This window comes from Vidua chalybeata, chromosome 2 (assembly GCF_026979565.1).
Source record: "Vidua chalybeata isolate OUT-0048 chromosome 2, bVidCha1 merged haplotype, whole genome shotgun sequence".
In the NCBI taxonomy this organism is placed as follows: Eukaryota; Metazoa; Chordata; class Aves; order Passeriformes; family Viduidae; genus Vidua; species Vidua chalybeata.
In genome coordinates this window covers 23735189-23753980 of record NC_071531.1, presented here as the reverse complement: position 1 = coordinate 23753980, position 18792 = coordinate 23735189, and the positions used below count along the sequence as shown (strand labels likewise).

Genomic DNA, 18792 nt, shown 5'->3' with positions numbered 1-18792 from the left:
TGAAAGTTTTTAATCCGTGAAGTTAGCAGACAATAGCTTGGCTAAGATGTCTGTTTGAGTTTGGGGGAAGATACCAAGAATGTTGATTGGAGGATAAAAAATTTAAAATGCATTAGGTATTTACAACAACATAGTTAAATTTCAGATTTAGGGTTACTGCAGTACAACATTAAATGATGAAGAGTCAAGCTGAAATAATCTAAAGGAAAAATGTCAAAAGAGAAAAATACAATTAGTCTTCTATGAATATAAAATGTTATCGCATAAAATAAACAGCTAAAGCATAGAGCAATGTAAGGTACTTTTTGTCATCTTCTAGTGCCTTGTTTAGACACTAAAATAAAGATTTCTTTTGTAGAGATGCTCAGTGCCCAGCTGACAAGATGTAAGAAAGGCTAATGTTAACATACTAATAGTGCTTCTATCTAAAATTCACTGGGTTTGAAAACCTTCAAATTCAGATAACTTGAAACAATTTCTAATAATAATTTATGATAGACAGCTTTGAAGGTTTATACTTTTATAATCACAACCAATCAATGCCTTTAATTACATTCCATAAAATCTGACTTCTTTAAACTCCGAAACATTAATGCACATACCCAATTTACTTGAAAGAGAAATTAATAGTACAGTTAGTGTTGCCAATTTTATGAGAGTATTCATAATAAAGATGTTACCGAGTCTGAATCTAAGGGTTACTGTTGCAAAAAGAATGAATACATGCATAGAATATTATCAGAGTTCACTGCTCACAAATATAAAAAATTTGAAAGAGATTAATAATAAAAAAAATGTTTCTTCCTAAAATATTCTCTTTAAACCTAACTTCTGCAGAGCAAAAATAGGCATCAAATCCTGGGTGACTTTGGAAAAAAATCTGTATTTTAAAGTAATATTTTTACAAGAGTGTGTGTGTCTGTGTGTGTTTTTAACTTGACAAAAAATCAAACAAACAAACAAACAAAAAAAGATTGGCAACACCACCAAGGTTGGTTAAAATAAAGAAATTAAGAGATCAGTGCTCTGATAGGATTGTTAGCAGGCATGAATGAGCATCTTAGAATAGCCTGCTAGAATGGTCCAGTAAAATGAGATCCACTAGAGCTAATTGCAACATTTAGAGACTATACAGCTACTCTGGATTATGCACTTTCACCAAAATGAAGGAGAAACATTCAACAAAGCTTTATTAGGAAGGGTTGGCAGATAGACATCCTCCTTTACACACATTTTCATGAACTGAGTAGTTCAGGTTTCTCTTTAAGTGATAGATATTTTTCTACACTTCCTTCTTTATGAGAACATTTGAAAGATTTTGGTTTCGGTTAAACACAGAAAAATTTTATAACTTAAAAAACTGCTATGAAATGAAACTCTCAGATCCTAGATTTTTACTACTTAGTTTCATCTACTACTATTGGGTACTATGATTGCCTTGTGAATTTGCTCCTCATTTATGTAGATCTAAAATAATTCTCATTATGAAAATTAAAATAATTGAGGTTAGCACCCACAGGGCAGAAAAATAGCTAGTACTTTAGAGTTCATCTAAGGATGAGGATTGGAATAATCAACATTCCAGTAGACCATGGATCTGGGTTATGTGAGGAATTTATTAACTATTGTGTGTACAATGTATTCAAGTTAATTCCTCCTCTACATGAACTCTGATGGAAGAACTTCAGCATGATTGCCTTTCCTATAAGTACAAACAATTTTCACAGTGATTCAGGTCAAAATGCATTATATGTAGTTCTTTTACCTGCAGGAAAAAAAATATGACAAGGTCTCTAAACTCACAGATATAGTTTTATGTAAAAGTGCTTCTACACATGCTTTCACTTTAGTTTGACCCCTTTCTTTGCTTGTGTAAGATAAGTTTCAGGATACTAGGAAGAACTTATGTGGTTTGCTTTGTTTTGGGTTTTCCCCCCCAAACCTCGAAGAAGGAATTGCTAGTTAGATTTGAAGTAAAAAGAGTTGACAGGAATTTTGGGCAAGACCTGTTTTGCCTTAAAGCTAAGCTCTTATCTAGGTATATGATGTTACATTTAAAACCTGATACAGAAATTAGAATCAGAATCAGAATATCCTGAATTGGAAAGTACCCATAAAGGATCATCAAGGTCCAACTCTTGGCCTTGCACAGGACACTCCAAGAATCACACCGTGTGTAACTGAGAGCATTGTCTGAACAGTTATTGAGCTCTGTCAGGCTTGGTGCTGTGACCACTTCCCTGGCGAGCCTGTTCCAGTGCCCGGAAAGTTGCATAATGATCTCTTGGGTCCTGTCACTGGTCACCAGTGAGAAGAGATCAGTGTCTGCCCCTCTACTCCTCATGAGAAAGTTGTAGGCTGGTGTGAAGTCTTCCCTCAGTCTCCCCTTCTCGAGACTGAACAGGCCAAATGACTTCAGCTGCTTCTCGTACAGCTTCCTCTCAAGGCCCTTCACCATTTTCATAGCCCTCCTTTGGATGTTTTTTTTTAACAGCTTTATTGTTTTGTTATATTGTGATTATTGACTAGTTTGGCTATTATTCAATATGTTTTCAGGAGAGGTCTGGCTTGCATGTAGAGGGCAAGGGGACAAAAGTGCATTGGGACTAACACCATTACTCACTAAGCATCACTATGTCAGTGTAAAGTATATGGATACCAATTTTAGGATAACGTAAGAACAATGTACTGGTACTCTATTTTATTCCAAATCTGCCAGAGCTCTTTGGCATGCTAATTCTACAAGTTTACAATTGCACTTGTTTTCAAAAGGCAGCTTCTTTCATGAGCTAAGGCACGAGATCGATGTCTAACTACTGCTTACTCATCCAAGTTCCTGATTTTCTCAGGTTTCCCAGATCATAAAAAGCATACAGATGAGCCATAGCTTTAAACACGCTTTTGGCAAAAAGGACTTTTCAAGTTACCCTAATTAAGGAGGATAGAAACAAAACCAAGAAAAATATTTTATAAGGAGCCATGTAGCCCTATTTTCTTCATTCTTCAGGCAGGCTTTGGTGCTCTGTTCTCTTACTTCTATAAAACATGGACATATTTGAGGATGTTTTAAATTTTGGTGCAGGGTTATATTGAAGAATTCTGTTTGCAAATTGGATTCTGAAAGGTAAATATTTCCTTTATTTGATAAGTCAGCATAAGAAGGGAAAGAGGACAAACTGTTATTGCTTTTCAAAGTGCATAAATACAATAGGGTAATTTGCATTAAAAAATCATGCCCAAGTTATAAACTCAGCTGAACTGTGGTGCCTGTTACCTGTCATTCTCCATGTTCATTTCTGAACCGTTACCATTTGGATTTCACTTGCTTCAGGTTTTCTCTTGACTTTCTGTTTTTCACTACATGCTTACAGTGAGGAACAGATAATTAAAATGAAAGGGTTTTCTATTTCTTAAGTCTGCAATATTATGTGTCTGACAAAAAAAAGGATAAGATTTTGTATTTTTAATTTCCTTTAAATAGGTGAAAATGGGAATTGTTGCAGACATCAGCCAATTAGGTAAATAATGAATGGTGGGAAGGAAGCTTCTTCAACAAAGCAATATTCATATTTTCAGCAGTTATTTGAGACTGATAGAAAATGGAGCATAAGTAACAGGAAATCAGGAGGCAGTGGATAGTAACTCCTTTTAAAAATATGTCAAAAAATGTCAGTAACCTTAGGAAAAATGCAGGCATAAAATGGGGAAAAATAAACATAAACCATAAAAACCATAAAAAACTAGCAGTCAAATAAGGAAGTATTAAGAAAAAGGGAAAAATAAGAACAACTAAACACGCTCACTTATTAGCTTTGCTTTTAGTGTTGCTATATTTGAAAATATTCCAATTTTGTATCACTGTTACAATATTTGAGATGCAATAAGAAAGTAAAGGTAATATTAATGCCTTGAAAAATCACTGAACTTACTCAAAAAAGAAAATATTCAAGATCCTCTAAGTTTTAATTACATTCAAGACTTTGTCATAAAATTATGTTTGACCAACAGAAAGTGCAAGAATCACCAATGCTAATATAATCTCGAAAATCTGTGTATATCTGTAGGGAAATGTATAAAAATATAGCAACTATTCAAGGTGGAGAAAATCTCTTTGCTATGCAATATTCTGCTCCGTGTACAAAGCAACAGCTCAGGAATACTTGCTCTGTAACTGTTACCTTTTTGGCAGGTTATAATTTTCTTCTGAAGCTGAAGGCACAAATCGTTGAGATGGTCAGCTTGCCAGTACTTAAGAAACACTTTTCGAACTCCTATCTAGAGTACAAACAGCAGAGAAATCATCAACAAATAAGGCCAAAACAATGACAGGTAAATAGAGATTGCATGTTAACAATCCAGCAAAGGGTTGAAATAATAGCTGCAATTTAGGAACAGTAAAATGCCAATTCTGTAACAGAATGTAGTTATCACTTGGTTGAATAAAATATGTATTTGTAAAGGATGAACAAGCTGTCAGACAGATAGTTCCACTTTAGTTCCAAAAATATCCAGAACAAATAGTACAATCTTCAAGTTAAATAAGCTGGGGGAAAAAGCATTCTGAATCTAATGTGTTAGACAACATAACAGAAAATAAGGTTAAGTCTTATAAAGTAGAAGAGGGTGTGCATGAGGAAAGGTGACACGACAAAGCCATGTAGAACACAAAATTGTGAGATAGCTGCCATCTGTGAAACAGGAAGAACTCAACTGAAGTTGGAGGATGGGAGAAACTCACTGTCATTAGTGACAATGATTCCTAATATCCAGTAAAGTTATGAATGCTCGTTCCCAGCCTTGCTTACTGAAGCTGTGTTTTCGGTCTCCTTTCAGGATCAAAGTCAGAGACAAGGAGTCATTTGTGAAAAATAATCTCCTAAGTATTGATTCTGGTGTTTTGTAGTATCTTGGTTTAATCATCTAGTTCTTGGAGTAACAATCATTAGATGCTCTCACTCCTTTAGAGGCAAATCTAGCTATTTAGACCAAAAGAAAACACCTTTTTTTGATACCTTCTGAACAAGCTGAAACAGTCCTATAAAATTCTTTGTATCATCTTCAAAAGCATTCCTTTCTAATAGACTTTAAAAACCACACACAACCTAGCAACTCTAAAACCAGCAAGTAAGTGGAAAAAACCCCAAACAATAAACCAATCATTTTTCTCAGGAATTTTGTAGAAGTAACTTTCTTCACTTCATAGAAATAAAAGGAACAGTACCAGAAAACTGTGCTACCCTAGAAGATTCTTTTGCCTAACTATTAATTTTTTTTACGGCTAATAGGCATACTGATTAATTCATACAAGTCTGGCTAAAATTGCAGAAATTCATTCCAACTCTTGTTTGTCTCCAGCTTGCAAGCTCACTCTCTTCTTACTGAGCCATCCTGCTCCACTGGTGTTTTTTACTTTCGATCTGGAGGGTTAATTGCACACTCTTCCAATTTTTTTTTAATCCAAACACTGTTAGATGTACATCCTTGTAGGGTTGGATGACAGAAAGCCAGGATATATATTTCACAGCTAAACTCCATTAACTAAATTCAGAAATTATTGTGGCAAGTTCTTGTCCCTTGGCTTCCCTTTTCTCTACTGTAGAGAGCAACTATTTTGAATCAAATGTTTTAAAAAATCTGTAATACTGAAGTTTGAGCTAACAATGATGGTGCAGTTAGTCTTTTAATTAAAATCAGATGCACTCAAATGCAAAACTAGAATGCTTTCTATTTTTTTTTTTTTGCCATTAGTCTCTCTTTTCCCTATAAAATAGTCCCTTTTGAGTTATCACAAAGTGTGTGGAAGTAGGTGACAAAAAAGACATTTTACTTGTCTCACCATTGTAGAAATTCAGAAAAAGTTCTTTGTCTGGTGGTTAATCTGAGGTAATCTCCCTGAGATACAATTGTGCAGTCACATGCCGCTCTTAGGGCCATGCTCTCTTCTTCATTTTTCTGACTGGTGACTTCTAATGAATTTTTTTTCCTTTTCTTCCTCAGCTTTTGAAATTCTGTGTTCACCTGGTTATCTTAACCCTTTGCTCATTGAACAGTTTTTTTCCCATCCATCTTGTCAAACCACATTATGAACCAGTGTTATTACTAGTTTTGGCTACTAATATCTTCATTGTCTTGCCTACATTGCCTTAAATACAGATTTCTCTGTAAAAAATAACTGAATTCTTATTCATATAGTTAACTGTAATTAAATTATCATGTGGTTATTATAATTACTGTTCCATCGGAGCAGCTCTCAGATGAAGTCTGAGAACAAATACTTAATAAAATTATATTCCCCTACTCTGATTAAATTTTCTCTTTAAACTTCACCTTTCCTTTCCACAAATCCTCTGCATCACACAGGTTTTATCCTACTGTCTCAGACCTATGCCAAATGATCCAATTTTTCCTTATTTCTGTCCTTTGTCCTTAATTACACAGAGTTCTGGCTTCTCCCCTTACCACAGCAATACTGATACTCGGACAGTAGAAAAGGGGATGAAGATTACACTTTCCAACCTTAAAAAAGATCTAGTAATGCCCACGGAAAAATTAACAGCCCCATTCTCAATTAGTCTCATTATTGACACACTGGTTGGTCACATTTAGGCTTTTCAATTTCAAGTATTTCAAATGTGTAACTTACCTAAACAATGAGTTGCAATTTATTGTGCAGTGTGCAGTCACAAAATCACAGTCAAGACAATTGCTGAAGATTATGTTGGTTTGGCTACAAGTGTTTGACACTGCAGTCACAAAGCTATCTAGGGGACATGCAAAGCCTTATTTCTCTTTTCTCTCCTCCTATACCCATGGAAAAATATAAATGGAGTTGTTGTGGCATTACTTATGCTATGAACTTCATTAGTAGGAGCCTGCTACAATTTTTAAGTGAATGAAGAAATACAAAATGTCAATACAAATCCATTTTTACATTCAGATAAAAGCTATTTATAGATTTTTACATCATATGCCAGGTCTACAGAGAGCAGAGCTCTAGACAGAAGCATGTATAGTAGAGACTACTATTACATGTTTGATTATGTTAGTACAGATAGAAATCTCTTTTGCTTAGTCTTTGAATTAAATCTGAGAGCCTCTAAGGCTGACCAAGAGAACAACATAGTCTCACTGCCCTCTTTACAGTTCTGGTGTTCAGTGAAAGCAATAATGATGAAAAATGTTGGAATTTCACATGTCACATATCAAAACAGTTTTTGAGGTTGCCACCTGTCTTCATGCTGGTCTCTTCTTTAATCACACAATGCTTCCTGCTTTCCTTAGGGGAAAAAAGGGTCAAATGTTCTTCCACTACAACACTCACTTTTCAATATTTTTTCTGGACTACAAAGTGCTCTCAATCTGAGTCTGAAATTTTAATGTCATTCAGACTCCTGTATAGTAAACCATCTGTGAATTACAGTAATAGTTATTTTAATTAGGAAAGCATTGGGGTTTAACATGTTATTTTTCAAAATGACACATTTTTTAAAAACTAAGTAAAATTGTCATTGGTGACTACCAAAGCTTCAATCGTTGCTACAGGCCAGCTGGTTTGTGGATTTTTTTTTTTGTTTGTTTGGTTTTTGTTTTTTTTTTTTTGGGGGGGGGGGGGAGGGCGCTGTTCTTTCTCTTTCTTCTTTTTTTTTTTTAATTTTCTTTTTATTTTTTTAAATTCTAAAAAGAATTTTTTTGGTTTTTATTTTTTATTTTTTAATTTTATAGAAAAGGTGTAGGATGTAGAAGTACAGCCATTCAAAACTATGGAATGGATGCTGAGATTGTGTGTAGGTGGCATGGAGGCAGTATTAGCTCATACATAATAGGTGTCAAGGGAATCTGTAAAGCTGTTCTTTAGTTTAAAAAAGGCAATTTGTGGGAGTGCTGAGTGTTTCTAGCAGTACTTTCAAAATAGCTACCTACAAAAGACAGAGAACTATAGTCTAATGATATTTTACACAATGACACACATTTTCACAGAGCATTAATGAAATTTAGAAAAAAGCCTTAATACTATTGTAAAATGTGTCTTCTTGCAGTGTACATGTCTACAAAGATATTATAATGACAAACACAGGGCACTGATTTTGAAGGACTGAAATTTTATTTTTAAAGGTTTACTCTCTCTGCTTTGTTTCATACATTTTAATAGTCCTTTGTAAACTAGTGACGTTGCACTGTGGTACATACTGAATAAACCTACATTTTAGCATACTTTATGGCCTTAATATAAAGTATGTGAATAGTCTGGTATATCAAGCATTTATCTACATTCTTGTCAAGAGCTGGACTTTAGGGAGATAACCTGTCATTCAGGTCTCTGGGAAGGGGCAGAATAATGATCACTCCTTTTCCCTAAACTGTACAAACCTCACAGCTCTTCATACTTGTAAGGCAATATGAAGAATTGCCTTACAGAAAAGGAAAGGAAGTAATGAGGAAATACAAGATGCATGTAAGAAACACTCAGTAGGTGAAACCCTACCCCAATTTATCTCATGGGATCTCGGTATTTACCGGGCATGTAATTCTAGTTTTCAGAATTCTAGAAACAGACACAGCACCAAAATGTGGTGGTATATGCTCCTCCCCACCCCCTCCCCAGGCCTGCTCTATGATCTCTCTCCTAGCCTAAGCCAAACCACTCATTCAGAACTCAGAAGATACAGTAGGAAAGGGTCTCTTGGTATGAATGAGAAATACAGGCAACAGGTGATAGGGAGAGAGCAGTGGTACAGAGAGGAAATCCTAAGGCAGGAGACTGGAAAACTACTCACAGGCAAATAAGGGATGAAGACTGGGACCAAATATGAAGCAAAGTATCTAGGAAAGTGTCAAAAGGTGGGAGAGGTGGGAGGGGAGAGAGGAAGACATGGGATCCAGATCTGAGATGCAAAAAATATCAAAAAGAAAATTGAGCTAGCAAGACTAGTAATCCTAAGCAAAACCTGAAAGATGGATGGTGAGAGGGAGGAATATATTCTAGAGGGAAAAAAAATATTTTTCATAGAAATATGAACTAAAAATAGAGATTTATGTAAAAGAATGAGAGTTTGTGTGCATTCTGAGGTCAAAGTCGACCATCCATCCTATTCCCTGGCTGAAGGGAAGCATGGGTTTGTCTAGTGTGGCACAAAGTCACTGAGTGAGCTTGTGGGCAGTGTCTGGCCCAGGTCAATCTTTTGGTAGTACTGGTGAAGTAGAAAGTCGCTCTCTGGTGGTTTCTGCAACTAGCAAATTATTTCCAATATTTAATGGAGTGACAAGATGAAAAAAAAATATAATGGGACAATATCACTATACTGATATAATCCAAAGTATGAGAGAAAAATAAATGATTGTGTTTTAATAATTTCTGTTAGTATGACCCCCCCCTCCAGCCCCCAGGATTTTGTTTATTAATTGCCTAAAAGAAAACTGACTTTTAAAGTAAAATATTCAAAACAAACAGGAAATTGACTTCAGTTAAAATTACTAAATAACAAATGAATGAACTAGCATAAAATTTATGAGGTCTAAAGTTTTCCTACTTGAGGGAAAGAAAAAAGTTAAGAATCCCTTATATATCAGATTGCTTGCAAAGTGCTCCAGTTCTTCAGCATATCAGGTACAATGCAATCTGTGTAGCATGACCACTTTAATTTTAAGCCAAAATAAACAGTTCTGTTTAAAAAATAATTTAAAAGATTCTCTGAAATAAGCATAATTTACATATGTATGATTTCATACACTTCTGCTCATTCCTCTGATTTAATCATATGCCACTTATGCTCTACATTCTGCTATTTAATAATAAATATATTTTTCCCAAAAAATAGCAATTAGTGTGCTAATATTATATTGAAATTTAAAAATACTTAGGGGCAGCTCTATCAAATCCAACAAATGAAACACCCATAGAACAGTAATAAATTTTTTTTTCTCTGACTTGTAAGAACTGTGGATCAGACTTTGTTTTCCCTTTGCAGTTCTAGAAGTGTTAAAAGAATTTAAGATCTCTAAATGGACTTCTGGGATTTCTCTATATTGAGGACTTCACTGTTTTAACACTCATGACTGCAAGTTTGATAATACAGCTCCTCACTGGCAAAGATATTTTCTCCACAAACATTGCTGGCTCCTGAAACAGCTTCAGCAATGTTTGTAGTTGTGAAAGTGTGAACTGGCACTAACACAGCATCTATCTCAAGCAATTACCTCATTTTGAGCTTCATTAAAACATTCCAACTTGCTCTCCTGTACTGCTTATTCCATACCTGATGAGTGTACCTGATAATCCCATTTGAAATTTAAGACTTTATTCTTTGCAAAATCAGTGATCTCTTGTGCTCAGAATTCAAAGCTGCTGATAAGAAGGAATCATTGTGGGTTAGAGGAAGCAGGCTAAATATTGGAAAGGTAAACTAAGACAAAGCTTTTATTAGAAGTTCTTAAGGATTGCTATCTTTTAACCAGATAAGCATTTCTAGCAGTCAAAGGCTAAAATATTATTTCAGTGAAGTCTGACCTTTTCAGTTCTTGTATTTAACAGATGCACTTTCTAGTAAAAGCAAATTAAATTTATGTTTTCTTTTTCTTCTTGTATGGTACTAGTCATTTGCATTTCAGCAAGCTCCATCTGAAGTAACTCAGAAGGGTTAATTGCAGACTACTGACCTTAGCTAAACAAAATGTAGAGCTACAAGTTTTGATGAGAAAGCTCAGTAAGCTATGAGCTAACAGCTAACTCTTTTTTATTGAATTTATATTTGCAAGCTTAACAGTGTGAGGAATGATAATCCAAACAAATGAAAGTTTCCTTATGTCAGTAAAAAGAGCCAAGGACTGTTTGTGCCCATACTTCTCCCAAAGCATGATAATGTTTGCAAATTAAGTCATGCCATTGGGACGGTAGGTTTTGCTTAGCTAATGCATCAGCGTGTTACAATAAATGAACAAAGCACTGAAAATGGGGATTTTTTAATATAAAGACCTTCACATATTCTGGGCTACAGGAGATTCTTCTGCTTTGTGTGGACCAGCCAGTACTTCTGCTCAATTTAACTCTAAAGTTACTAAATATCATCTCACTGACTTCTCCAGAGGCTAAACAAGTCTATTACTTTCTTGCTGCCTGGAGTAAAACTGGTTTGTTTTGATTTAGCAATCTAATTTTCTCTTACATCAGATGTGCTTAAAAGTCACAGCAAGTAGCTAAGCTTGTAGTGATCAAGTATATATTTAAGCTGAAAGAATATCTTATCAAGACTGCACACAGAGTCAAGATGCAAAAATTGCCTTTCATTAGTAGGTCTGCACTTTCATAATTCTAGTACTTATGTTAAGTGCATGACTGAAAGTGCATGGCATGTCAGCTTCAGTGAAACCACTATTTTATTGTCCTAGTTTAGTTATCTCCAGCTCAGTTTACCCAAGGAACAGCAACATTTCATAAAGCTATCAACACTTCCGTCCCTACATGACCAAAGACAAGTCAGCAGGGAAGAAGACCAGCTTGGCTGAATAGGGAACTTTCACTGGAACTCAGGGAAAAAAAGGAGAGCTTGCAACCTTTGGAAGAAGGGCCAGGCAACTTAGGAAGAGTACAAGGTTGTCACTAGGTCATGTAGAAAAAAGGTCTAGAAAGGCAGAAACTCATCTGGATCTCAATCTAGCCACACTGGGAAAGATAATAAAAATAATTTCTATAAATAGATTAACAAAAAAACAGGCCCAAAGAAAATCTCCATCCTTTTTTGGATGCAAAGAGGAAAAGGCAGAGGTATTTAGTGCCCTCCTTGCCTCAGTCTTCAGCAGAAAAACTATTTTTTTCCAAGGCAACCAGTCTCCTAAGCTGGTAGACAGGGACAGGGAAGAGAAAAGACTCCTTGTAACCCAAGAAAAAGTAGTTAGTGACCTATTGTCCCACTCAGACACTTAGAGGGCACTGGATGGGATCCATCTGGTGGTACTGAAGGAGATGGTGGAAGAGCTTGCTAAGGCTTTCTCCATCATTTATCATCAGTCCTGGCTAACCAGAGAGGTCCCAGACAATGGGAGCTTGGCCAGTGTGGTACCTATCTACAACAAGGGCCTGAAGGAATATTTGGGAAAGCACAGGCCTGTCAGCCTGACCTTAGCGCCAAGGAAGATTATGAAACTGATCATCTTGAGTGCCACCATGAAGCACTTGCAGGACAATCAGGGGATCAGCAGCCAGCAGGGATTTAGAAAAGGCAGGTCCTGCCTGACCAACTTGATCTCCTTTCATGACCAGGTGACCTGTCTAGTGAATGAGGGAAATGTTGTTTGTCTACCTGGACGTCAGTAAAACCTTTGATACTGTCTCCCACAACATTCTCCTGGAAAAGCTGTCAGGTCATGGCTTGGACAGGTGCACTTTTTGTTGGGTTAAAAACTGTCTGAACAGCTGGGTCCAAAGTGTGGTGGTGACTGTGGCTGGTTCCACATCTAATTGGTGGCCAGTCACCAGTGGGGCTCCCCAAGGCTCAGTATTGGGACCAGTCCTGTTTAACATCTTTATCAATGGTTTGGATTGAGTTACACCTAGCAAGTCTGCAGACAACATCAAGGTGGGTTGGAGTGTTGATCTACTAGGAGGCTGGAAGGCTCTGCAGAGGGATCTGGACAGGCTGGATCAATGGGCCAAGACTAATGGTATGACGTTCAATAAAGCCAAATGTCAGGCCATACTTTGCCCACAACAACCCCAGGCTTGGGTCAGAATGGCTGGGAAGTGGCTCAGCAGAAAAGGGCCTGGGAATGCTGATTGACACCTGGCTGAACATGAGCCAGCAGTGTGCCCTGATGGCCAAGAAGGCCAATGGCAGCCTGGCCTGTATTTGAAATAGTGTGGCCAGCAAGGCCAGTAAAGTGATTGTCCCCCTGTACTCAGCACTGGTGAAGCCACATCTCAAATTCTGTTTCCAGTTCTGGGCCCCTTACTCCAACAGAGAAATTGAGTCTCTTGAGCATTTCCAGAGAAGGGCAATGGAGCTCGTGAAAGATCTGGAGTGCTCCTGTGAGGAGCAGTAGAGGGAGCTTCCATTGTTTAGCCTGGAAAAAAGAAGGCTCAGGGAGGACCTTATCACTCTACAGCTACAATGAAAGGAGGTGGTAGCAAGGTGGGGGTCTGCCTCTCCCCCAGACCATTGGTGACAGGACAAGAGGAAATGGCCTCAAGCTGAGTTAGAGGAGGTTCAGATTGGACATTAGGAAGAATTTTTTCACTGTAAGGGTGATGAAGTATTGGAACAGGTTGCCTAGGAAGATATTGTAGATACCATCCCTGGAAGTGTTCAAGGAGAAGCTTCACATGGCACTTAGTGCTATGGTCTAGTTGATGTGGTGGTGTTCAATCAAAGGTTGACCTTGGAGATCTTTTCCAGCCCTAATTATTCTATGATAATAAATACTTGATTCTAACATGTAAGCTGATGAAACAAGCACAAGACATTGGCCAACTAATAGTGTTTGCTCTTATGCTTTGCTAAAGAGTAGAAAATAAACCAAAATTGGACTCTGGTATTGGATCTTCTGCACTTTTTGTCTATTTGAAAACAGATTGCAGATTTACAAGAGAAGAAAGAACATGTTCTATGAGTAGGGTTTGAGTTTTGTTGCTTTGTAGGTTAATAAAACACTCTTCAAACACAGCATATTGAGAAGGAACAGAGAAATTGTCAAGTAGGGAATAAATACAAAGATATTTTCTTTACTCATTTTCAGGTATTTTAATTCAGAACACTTTTCCCTCCCCCAGGTTAATATCACCTTTCTCAAAATGGGATGGTGAGGTACAGTGTCAGAAGAAAGTTTGAAGTATCATCCAGATTCACTCAGCTAAAAAGCCCAGATCTTTCTTTTTCCCCCTATGCTCTTGAGCTTATTGGCAACTTCATCTTCTGATGATGACATATAAGCTGGAGGTTGATTTCAGATCTGTGTTGCTTTCTCCTAAATATCATCATTTTTGATGAGGGTCTTTTAGCTATCTTTTTGGTTCACTTTTTTTTACCTGAATCTGCAACAGCTCTTCAGGGAAGTGCATGTAACATTTTGGGGAAGACAATTTTTGATTTATTCATGAACTTCTGCAACAAATAGATTTTTATTCCAGCAGTGACTCATTTAAAGCAGTTACTGCTGGCAACAGTGGCTGAATAAACTGGTTATATGTGTAACCCCCTGCTTTTTTGGATGATTTTTAGTAATGCACTACAGATGACTCCTTTCTTCTGACTTTGCTAGCTGACATCATCCTTGCTTCCTAATTCCTTTTTTCTTTCCTTTCCTCCTCCCGTTTTCTACCTTTGAAATATTTTCTTTTTTTTTGCAGGGTCCTCTGCTGTAAAAGCATAGAGGAGAGCACCCATGACAAATGCAGATTGTATAACTTTCTTCATTTAGATTGTTATTTAAAGTTCAACTTTCATGATTAGTCAAATGAATCAAAAAGATAATTGAGAGAGAGATTATGTGACACAGACATTAGTCACTACTGCTGATAGTTGGGTATGTGGTTTTGTATCACCTATACAAAATAGGTTGGTACCAAACTGGTATTCATTGAATATTTAAGAAATTGGACTTGGAGTGAATTTTCTTAAATTTTCTTCTACGCTTTTCATCCTTCCATTTCTTTTTATACCTCTTTGTGGCTTGAAAAAGGTGTACAGAGAAGGTCATTCATTTTTCCAAACCTTGTTCCTTGCAGCTTAGTCTGTTGCCATGTGCTTCTTAGTCACTGAGTGACAATGGTATAACTCTCACCCCCAAACCCTCCCATTCCATTTAATTTGTCAGTGTCTCTGAAGAGTTTTGTGCCCTTCTGGTCTGAGCGATAATGCATTATGCACTGCTGTAGTTTTGCACACCTGACTTCTTCTGGAGTTAATGAGATTCTGGAGTCAGAACTTCTAAAATCTGTTTGAGATCACAAGCTTCAGTCCTCTGCATGATGGAAAGATTCTGTTTTGCAATTTTCTCCTAAAATTTTTGTCTTTCTAGGTTTCAGTCTTGTTTTCAAATGCCTATCACTACAGAATCACTAATCTTGAGCTCTAGGCTTTCACTGATGACCAACTGCTTTTATCCTGTGCTGTAACAATGGTTCTTCTTCAGGGAAATAAACTTGATAGGCATTCTGCTCTGTGTTTTGTGACTAGAGCACACTATGCAATTATTGTTACACAGCTTTTGTCCAATGTCACGCTTGTATCCCCACATAATTTCTAAATGTGAGGGGTTCTCTCATCTCCCGGTACTTTTAAATGAAGGTACAGTTTCTAGTTGTTAATGATTGGGGTTTTTTTTATAGGGAACCTTGTGGCAATGATGCAGAATATAGATCAGAGCAAACTTAATGGGTAGGAAAAGCAAGTCTATTATAGTATTATCTTGTTCAGTCTTTTGGTCTTTTCTATTGAGGGAAGGGGGCTATATGTGCCCTCTGCTTTGCTTGGTGACTAAACTGTGGCTTTAAACAGTCTTATGATTAAAGAAAAGTTTTCTTATATGTCTGAGTGCAGGTGTTCATGCATGTGTGTTCCCAACCTAGTGAGGGCCTATTTTTGTTCCTGTTGTTACTAAGGAATCTGGGCTACTGAGAAATACCCATAGCACACATTCTGACTTAGCCCTTGGCCTTTATGAACAGCTTGCAGAAACTTTTCTGGGCATCTTAATACTCAGAGGTCATACATTAATTAAAAGACCTCATCCTTTAAACTGAAGAAGCCCATAGGAGTGCCCTAACCACTGTCCAATCCCTTAACTTCACAGCTATCTCTGAAATTGGTCTGGGTGCTCTCTTGTGGAACAGATTTCAGTCCTGCTAGGCTGGAAAAAGGCCGCAATCTGAAGCTCACACTACCTGCAGGAGTGGTCTGTATGTGAAGCCACAGAAAGCTTCATTTCTATTCAGTAGCTTCTGTACTATGCAAAGAAACATGTTTTTCTTTTTAAAATGCACATATTAAAGAAATCAGTCCTACTCAATTACAAAGCCATCCAAAGCAGATAACTGAGTACTCTGGACAAATGGAGACATCCACCTTGAAGTCTTCATACTGTTGAGAATTATATGATATAAATAGGATAAGGAGACAAGATAAGGAGTTGATAGTTTCCTGTTTAGTGTTTGGTACTTTTAAAAATTTTTTAAAACTTGATGTATGGCAACCTCAGGTTCTCTGGTGGGTCTGTGTACCAGCATGCTGGCACCTACAAATGCATTGACTACCTGGGAAATCCTAATTAGCTGATTTTGAGCCTGCCCTGTTATGACAGTAGAGCATTTAGGATTTTAAAGAAATAAAATACGTAAGGTTATTCAGGAACCATTCAACCACTAAAATGCCTTCAAAAATCTGGATAAAAATTTACATAGTGTGCATGGTTAATTGAATCTTTTTCTTCCCAGAAGAATACACAGATTTTTTGACACAATGATCACAGCTACTCATAAAATTCTGAAAATTAGTTTTATAATTTACCCAAGCATATATTAAATGGCAAAAAAATACACTGCTGCAAAGGATGTGGTAGGTTGCCTCCAATGGAAATGACTCAGCTAGCTTGTTTAAAGAATGATATTTTAATTGCTTTGTAGAACACAAACCTGCCAGCCTTGTAATTTACACTGCTGAAGAACAAGACGACATCTCTCCTTGGCACTCAACTTCTTCTTCTCTCCTGCTGCTGTATCAGCCAAATCTTTATACCTAGAAAAATCAGCAGAAGTAGAGTTACTGTAGTGTTGGTCTGATTGACATTTTGTAGAAATTGTCAGTTTTCCTTTAACTCTCAAATCTTTGATATCCAAACTGGAAGGCTGGGATTCTGATCAGGGTGAAGAAAACAAGAAGGCAAATCACACTAAATCTTGTATATTTTTAGACATGACGTTGGTTAATAACAAGTGATGCCTAAAACCCAAATTTGCTTCCGGTCAGTTCTTTGGATGCCTCACTGAAAATCAATGCCAAAGGAATGAAAAGCCTCCCCAGTGAAGATCATTGGGACTGAACTGGGTCATTGAAAGGAGGAAAATATGTTTTCAGTATGTGTCATACAACTTATGCCTCTTAAGGAGTAATTCATAAGAAAGTGACATTGACAAAAATGATTTTCATCAATCTGAAATAAATTTTCATTTTGAACAGGAAGTCATATAGCAAAGAGACTTCCAGGAACTGGATCAGTTTACACTACTGGAAAGAAGTTCAAGAGGAGACTTGATTATAGCATTGAGTACCTTCAAAGACAGAAAATGCTGGATATTAAAGGGCTCTTTGATGTACCAGATAAAAAGATCGAGGAAGGAAACTTAAGTAATACAAAGTCTAATAAACTATAAAACTCAAATTTTCACTGTCCACTTATTAAATTTATTGTAACTTATTACTAAAGAAATGGATGAATTTTGTACAACTTAATGCTACATAATATTACTATACTTTCTTGGAGGTATTCCTTTGTCTAGATCTGACTGCATATAATGAGTCAGAATGTTTTTCATTACAAAAAGCCAGGCTTTGAAAAGGATTTACACTTTGCAAACGTGTAATCACTTTTGATTAAAATCCTAGTGAAATTGAGAAGTTTTGAAGTTCGTGTGCTAGTTACATTTTCGGACATTTTATTTATTTATTTATTTAACAGCTGAATTCACCTATATCTCTGCTACAACCCAAAACTGTCTTGGCACCCCCGCCCTTTCATACACCATGGTAGGCAAAGCTGCAGTGCTAGAATGACTCCAGGGACCTCAATTGTCCCAGAAGCTGTGGCAAGTCTGGAGCAACATCTACAGATAAACTGTAGAAATTTGTAGGACCAAATTTCACCTAGACTTTTAGTTTGGTGTAGCTGCACAGACCTTTGGGTACCTCAGCTCCTGCAGTCTGGAAATACTCTCTTGTCTGGTAGCAGTCCTGCTGAGGACCACATGGCTAAGTCTACACTAGTAAATGAAAAGTGAGAGGGACTGCTTCTCTGGCATAGAAACCATCTGGAAAAACCCTAGCCTTATGATTTATTTATACATGTAACATTTTGTAATATGTTCTGTTTTAGTAAACTCTGTCCCCTTCCAACAGAGTGTAACCATGTCTAAACCGCCTTCTCTGACTCGTCACCAGCCTGTCCTAGTTCCCAATTTGTGCCCAGGAACCATTCTGTGGTAAGAAGGGTCCAAAACTTCACCACAGATTCTTGTATTTAGTCTCACACTTCAGATTAGCATTAGAAAACTAGGGATAGCACTTTCCCAATTCAACTAGCTGCATTGTCACAAGGACATTTATTTTACAGGTTTCTATTAAAGATGGGGTCACATTGTTTCCCTACTTGTATCAATAGTTTTTTCTTAGAAGGCATGAGAAATCAGAGGTGTTAGAGAAGCAGCTGCTGAAAAGCTTAGCAACTGCTGACTGAAGTGAAGATTCATGACTAAGCATTGACTCACAATGCATGAAGAAGTAACTGCAAAAGTGGTCAGCCTGAAACTCCCTTACAGCAGAAACTGAAAGAAACATATTTCTCTCCTAAAAAAGAAACAAATATAAATTAAAAAGGTTGAAGTTCTACATTTGGCTCAAGTTTTCTTTAAAGACATGAAAATGATAGAATTAAGGCTAGCCAAACATTCCTTATAATCTGTATTATACAGGATGCCAGACAAAAATGATCCACCATTTTCCTCCAGCTTTAAAGTCTCTGAAATTCCACCACATTATCCTGGAAGTCTAATCACAGCTCACAATCCCCTTCTATCTGTTAAAACAATCTCTA

The 18792-nt window shown here is 36.9% G+C and overlaps 1 protein-coding gene across 1 annotated transcript in view; it reads right to left on the bottom strand.

Annotated features, from left to right (window-relative positions):
- MYO16 (myosin XVI) overlaps nt 1-18792 on the bottom strand; it is a 353672-nt gene that overhangs the window by 42644 nt on the left and 292236 nt on the right. Inside the window, exons 28-29 of the mRNA XM_053935810.1 lie at nt 16619-16721; nt 4179-4275 (exon numbers count right to left, since the gene is read on the bottom strand). Of these exons, the coding sequence (XP_053791785.1) occupies nt 4179-4275; nt 16619-16721 (200 nt within the window). The remainder of the gene's footprint in view (nt 1-4178; nt 4276-16618; nt 16722-18792) is intronic.